General features: G+C 44.1%; 1 protein-coding gene across 4 annotated transcripts in view; it reads right to left on the bottom strand.

The window, feature by feature from the left end:
* Positions 1–3,677: 3,677 nt before the first annotated feature.
* The window catches only part of col27a1b (collagen, type XXVII, alpha 1b), a 653,616-nt gene continuing 650,389 nt past the window's right edge, over positions 3,678–6,904 (bottom strand). For all 4 annotated transcript variants that reach the window (XM_072565909.1, XM_072565908.1, XM_072565907.1 and 1 more), the window contains one exon: positions 3,678–4,629. In XM_072565909.1, the coding sequence (XP_072422010.1) occupies positions 4,483–4,629 (147 nt within the window). In that variant the 3' untranslated portion in view covers positions 3,678–4,482. The remainder of the gene's footprint in view (positions 4,630–6,904) is intronic.

The raw sequence follows: 6,904 nt of genomic DNA, 5'->3' as shown, positions 1-6,904 counted from the left end.
GTGCCGAGTGGCCTAACCAATGTCCTGTACAGCCGCAACATGACCTCCCAGCTCCTGTACTCAATACTCTGACCAATAAAGGAAAGCATACCAAATGCCTCCTTCACTATCCTATCTACCTGCGACTCCACTTTCAAGGAGCTATGAACCTGCACTCCAAGGTCTCTTTGTTCAGCAACACTCCCTAGGACCTTACCATTAAGTGTATAAGTCCTGCTAAGATTTGCTTTCCCAAAATGCAGCACCTCATATTTATCAGAATTAACATCCATCTGCCACTTCTCAGCCCAATGGCCCATCTGGTCATGATCCTGTTGTAATCCAAGCTAACTCTTCGCTGTCCACTACACCTCCAATTTTGGTGTCATCTGCAAACTTACTAACTGTACCTCCTTGTGGCACTCCACTGGTCACAGGCCTCCAGTCTGAAAAACAACCCTCCACCACCACCCTCTGTCTTCTATCTTTGAGCCAGTTCTGTGTCCAAATGGCTAGTTCTCCCTATATTCTGTGAGATCTAACCTTGCTAACCAGTCTCCAATGGGGAATCTTGTTGAACGCCTTACTGAAGTCCATATAGATCACATCTACCACTCTGCCCTCATCAATCCTTTTTGTTACTTCCTTAAAAAAGTCAATCAAGTTTGTGAGACATGATTTCCCATGCACAAAGCCACGTTGACTATCCCGAATCAGTCCTTGCCTTCCAAATACGTGTACATCCTGTCCCTCACGATTCCCTCCAACAACTTGCCCACCACCGACGTCAGGCTCACTGGTCTATAGTTCCCTGGTTTCTCCTTACCACCCTTCTTAAACAGTGGCACCATGTTTGCCAACCTCCAGTCTTCTGGCACCTCACCTGTGACTATCGATGATACAAATATCTCAGCAAGGGCCCCAACAATCACTCCTCTAGCTTCCCACAGAGTTCTAGGGTACACCTGATCAGGTCCTGGGGATTTATCCACCTTTATGCGTTTCAAGACCTCCAGCTGCAAGATGTCACCATCTGTTTCCCTACAGTCTATATCTTCCATATCCTTTTCCACAGTAAGTACTGATGCAAAATACTCGTTTAATATCTCCCCCATTTTCTGCAGCTCCACACAAAGGTCGCCTTGCTGATCTTTGAGGGGCCCTATTCTCTCCCTAGTTACCAGTTTGTCCTTAATATAGTTGTAAAAACTCTTAGGATTCTCCTTAATTCTATTTGCCAAAGCTATTTCATGTCCCCTTTTTGCCCTCCTGATTTCCCTCTTAAGTATACTCCTACTGCCTTTATACTCTTCTAAGGATTCACTCGATCTATCCTGTCTATACCTGACATAGTGATGTGCTTGACTCTTAATACCTTCTGGGCATTTAGGGATGGGCAATAAATACTGACCATATCCAACGAATGAATAATTTAAACAATTCAGAGTATGAAAATGTAGTGATGTGATTAAAACATATGACTCTGCTATTTCTAATAACTGTCAGGGCAGATGTTGAGAAGGTGGGGAATCCTGGATGAAGGGTGCTGTGACAGAATAATTTAAAACTAAGGAAAAAAGTAATTACTTCAGTTTGGTAGTGATTACCTTGACTTTTCCAGCTCAGAGAGTTGTGGAGGTTAGATCACTGAATGCATTTGAAGAAAGATGCTGTGAAACTTGAAAGGGTGCAGAAAAGATTTACAAGGATGTTGCCAGGGCTGGAGGATTTGAGCTAATGGGAGAGAGTGAATAGACTGGGGCTGTTTTCCCTGGAGCGTCGCAGGCTGAGGGGTGACCTTATAGATGTTTATAAAATCATGAGGGGCATGGATAGAGTAAATAGGTCTTTTCCCTGGGATGGGGGAGTCCAGAACTAGAGGGGCGTAGGTATAGGGTGAGAGGAGAAAGATTTACAAGGGACCTAAGGGGCAACGTTTTCATGCAGAGGATGGTATGTGTATGGAATGAGCTGTCAGAGGAAGTGGTAGAGGCTGGTACAATTGCAACATTTAAAAGGCATCTGGATGGGTATATGAATAGGAAGGATTTAGAGGGATATGGGCCGGGTGGGATTAGATTGGGTTGGGATATCTGGTCGGTATGAAGGAGTTGGACCGAAGTTGGGTGGTAGATTGATTTTTGACATATTGAGGAGGTGAGGGCTACCATGAGCTGAAAGGAAAGAGAAGTCGAGGCTTGGGGCAGATCTTATTGAATATTGAGACAGGCTTAATCATAAGATATGGGAGCAGAATGAGAGGCCCTTCAGCCCATTGATTCTGCTCTGCCATTCGACCGTGACTGAAATGTTTCTCAATTCCCACTCTCCTGGCAATCTGGAGAGCTGATTGGCCCACTCCCATTTCTGATGTCTGTATGCTTCTTGAATAATACACAAAACGTTCAGGCCGGGTTTCGTTGCTTCAGTTTGAAATATTTATTTCAGTAACATTTCAGAAACTTTTAATTTCAAACAATGGAAGAGTCTTAGCCCCATCAAGGCTAGCAAAGGCTGAGTAAGATAATTCACAGCTAAATAGTGAACTCTGCACAGAATGTTTAAACCTCTGTGGCTAAGGCAATTATGATACTGACGTCTGCGGATGGCCATTTTATGGCTACTCTGTTTCTATAGCAACAGACACACACAAAAAAAGCAAATGGAATAGATGGAAAAAAAATCCAAAAATGAAGTAAAAAACAAACTTTAAACAGAAAAAAATAAAAATAAACAAAGCTGAAATGTATTCAGAATGGAACCAAAATGTATGAGGTATTCTGATGGCTGGCTTTTTTCAACTGTATTCTTAGATTTTTGTTTAAAAAATGCAATAAATTTAAAATAATGTATTAGAATTCTAGATTTTTCACATATTTCCTTCAAAGTAAAAAAAATTCAAGAATTAAAAAGCGCTTAAAGCATTTTCCTAAACAGTACATTTAGACTCTGCATATCTTTAGATTTGAAACACTGAAATATTCTCTTCAACGCACCAAATTTACACAATAGACAAGCATAAACAGAAAGAACTCTACATTATTCTCCAAGACCAGTTGGGTGTTGAAGCAACATCTTTACACCTGCTACACACAAAGGACCAGTCTATTTCAAAACATAGACATCTGTGTTGGGACCAGGCAATGGTTCCTCCTTTAGACCGAAGTTTTAAAAATATTTAAATAACATTAAATAGCAGATTGTAAAATATTGACACACTGTATACAACAGAAATATTGTACACAATGTGCGGAGAAGATGCAAAAAAAATCTATCTTTGTTTCAGGAAAGACTCAGGTTTCTTTAATTATTAAAAGCTTCTCTAAATATTAATTACAGCTTTTGGGGAACTTTGTACAAAAGCGTTCAGGACAGAGTAAAACAAAGATAACAAACGACAAAACAGCAAAAACTCTCAGCGATTTCCTCAACTCCCTTCCTTCGTTTTATTTTAGAAACAAATATTGGTCACTCAGGCACTCAGGAACAGTAGGGTTTGGAACCTCTCTGAAGCACAGTTAAATAATCTCTTCGAATATTAAAGGCACTCTAGACATCATTAACTTAACAATTACTGTCGTACTTAAGGTTTCCTTCGCAGGTGTCAGTGGGAGGGGCCCACACTCGAAACATTGACCCTCCCATTCACACCCCTACCCCCCCCCCCCCCCACCCTGGACAACTCCCCCCACCCCCCACCACCCTCGTGGTAATTACATAGCACCAGTGATTCGAAAACGACATGTGAATAACGACAATAAAACACAAGAACGTGAGCACCATTTCCAGACAATGAGAGGTAGAAAAAAAATCACCCCACGAAGTTCATCCCACTAGCACCATGTCATAATCACTAGGAAACTGGACCCAACCTCCTTTATCACTTGGTTTCACCATGCCCGGGACTGACCAATTAGTTCAGGCGGTTGGTGGCTGAGAGCTAAACATTGGAATCATTCACACTTCAGATGAAGTGTCACGGATTTAGGGAATTTTATCAACCCTTGATAGTTCCTCTAGTTTCTCCCTTTACTATTGCACATTGGAGATTGCTTAGTAGACAATGCAGGTCACCAGCTCTATCGACTACATGCAATCAACGTTTCTGAGTATCCCATAACTTGGGACTGCTGAACAGAATGCTGGCTAAGCCACTACAAATCAATTTGTTATTTTCCCCCCTTTCTCTCTCTTTAAAATGGATCTTCTGCAAACCACTTCGATCCATTCCTTCATACACAGCAGCCTACAGACTCTTAGGCTAGAGGGTGAAAATCTTCAATTTTAGTTGCTTTAGGCTAAATTCTTCCCCACGAAACAGGTCCTCTTAATGTCTCTTTACAGTTTTTTTTTCTGATTTTAAAGAAAGCTATTGCGTAGCCTTCTCTGATGGGTAATGTGATATTCCCACACATCATGTCAGCAATTCCTTGAGTTTTATTTGAATACACAGTAAAGGATAACTATGCTCTGATGTGGGTTAAAGATGGTCAATCCAAGGTCTCAGAGAAAGCAGACAGGCCCAACCTCAAGGTGGTAATGTAGTCCAGGCTTTGGTTGTGGTAAGTTATAAATACCAACTATCGGCAACTGATTGGGATCCTGGGTGTGAAACAGGAAGTGTGTCTGGTGCCATCGTCCATCTTTTATCTGAAAACCAACACCAATGAAAACAAGAACTGTCAGCATGTTTTACTTACATCTACGATAGGAAGCACCAAAGTCATGGGCTTGCGGAAATTTAGAAAATTCACTTCATACCCTCCCACTCACCCCTCCCTTTCTCTGCTCTGAGATGGACAGCACAGTAGTGCAGTGGTTAGCACTGCTGCCTAGCAGTGCCTGGGACCTGGGTTCAATTCCACCCTCAGGTGACTGTCAGTGTGGAGTTTGCACATTCTCCCCGTGTCTGTGTGGGTTTCCTCCCACTGTCCAAAGATGTGCAGGTCAGGGTGGAGGGGAGCAACTTGAGTGATGTTCTTTGGAGGGTCAGTGTGGGCTGAATTGCCTGCTTCCACACTTTTAAAAATATCTTTTTTGACTGAACTTCTGGTCAACAGCTGTAATGGCTTTGTAAGTGGCTCAGTGTTAAATTGGAATACAGCGCTGACCCTGTGAAGCATCCCGAGATGTTCCAAGGTGAAAAAGACCAAAGAACAGCTAATTGTTTTTGCGTTTTCTTCTCTGTTGCCATTGAGCCTGTGCAGCCCTGCCTCCCATCCATTAACCCTCCCTCTTCACTCTTCTCCACACTCCCCACTTTTCCCAGACTCTGCATTTGTTTGACAGCCGTCATGATGTTGTGAAACTTGAAAGGGTGCAGCAAAGACTTACAAGGACGTTACCAGGGTTGGAGGATTTGAGCTACACAGAAAGGCTGAACAGACTGGGGCTGTTTTCCCTCGAGCGTCGGAGGTTGAAGGGATGACCTTATAGAGGTTTATAAAATCATGAGGGACATGGATAGGGTAAATAGACAAGGTATTTTCCCTGGGGTGGGGGAGTCCAGAACTAGAGGGCATAGGTTTAGGGTGAGAGAGGAAAGATTTAAAAGGGACCTAAAGGGCAACGCTTTCACGCAGAGGGTGGTGCGTATGTGGAATGAGCTGCCAGAGCAAGTGGTGGTACAATTACAACATTTAAAAGGCATCTGGATGGGTATGTGAATAGGAAGGGTTTGGAGGGATATGGGCCGGGTGCTGACAAATGGCATTAGATTAATTTAGGATATCTGGTCAGCATGGATGAGTTGGACCGAAGGGTCTGTTTCCGTGCTGTACATCTCTCTGACTCTATTTTCCTAAGTTCTCCCAGCTCAGATCGAAAAGTCTTGGGCCGTTTGGAATGTTAACACTCTCTCTGACTGTGAATCCGTTGGCCAATTAAGTGAATGTGAACAAATAAAAGAGCTGTTGGATTTCTCTCAGTGATCTGTACTCGGAGTCAACCAAGGCATTTACCACAGAGAAGGAGGCCATTCGATCCATCGAGTGCATTCCAGCTCTCTGTATGGTGACCTATTCCTTTCGCTCAGTGAGTGGGTAGATCTGGAATGCACTGCCTTGAGATGTAATGGACACAGCTTCATTTGAGGCATTCAAGAAGGGCACTGGATGGTTATTTCGGCAGAAATAATGAGCAAAGGCATGGGCTGAAAGCAGAAGGGGGCTGGCGCATTTTGAGGTACAGGCGTAGGCACGATGGGCTGAATGGTTTCCTTCTTGTACCATAACAATTCTGCTTTTGTCTCCATTTCCCCCCATTCCAACTTTATCCCCATAGCTACAGACATAGGGTTATACAGCACGGAAACAGACCCTTCGCTCCAATTTGTCCATGTTGAACAAGTTTCCCAAACTGAAGGTCCTTTAGGGCCTTGGATAGAGGTGAGGGAGGAGGTGTGGGTGCAGGTTTTGCAGTTCCTGCAGTGGCAGGGGAAGGTGCCAGGATGGGAGGGTGGGTTGTAGGGGGGTGTGGACCTGACCAGGTAGTCATGGAGGGAACGGTCTTTGTGGAAGGCGGAAAGGGGTGGGGAGGGAAATATATCCCTAGTGGTGGGGTCTTTTTGGAGGTGGTGGAAAGGTCGGCGGATGATTTGGTTTATGTGAAGGTTGGTAGGGTGGAAGGTGAGCACCAGGGGCGTTCTGTCCTTGTTACGGTTGGAGGGGTGGGGTCTGAGGGCGGAGGTGCGGGATGTGGACAAGATGCGTTGGAGGGCATCTTTAACCGCGTGGGAAGGGAAATTGCGGTCTCTAAAGAAGGAGGCCATCTGGTGTGTTCTGTGGTGGAACTGGTCCTCCTGGGAGCAGATATGGCGGAGGCGGAGGAATTGGGAATACGGGATGGCATTTTTGCAAGAGATAGGGTGGAAAGAGGTGTAATCCAGGTAGCGGTGGGAGTCGGTGGGTTTGTAAAAAATGTCAGT

This window comes from Chiloscyllium punctatum, chromosome 49 (assembly GCF_047496795.1).
Source record: "Chiloscyllium punctatum isolate Juve2018m chromosome 49, sChiPun1.3, whole genome shotgun sequence".
Classification (NCBI taxonomy): Eukaryota; Metazoa; Chordata; class Chondrichthyes; order Orectolobiformes; family Hemiscylliidae; genus Chiloscyllium; species Chiloscyllium punctatum.
This window is presented reverse-complemented; position numbering and strand designations above follow the sequence as displayed.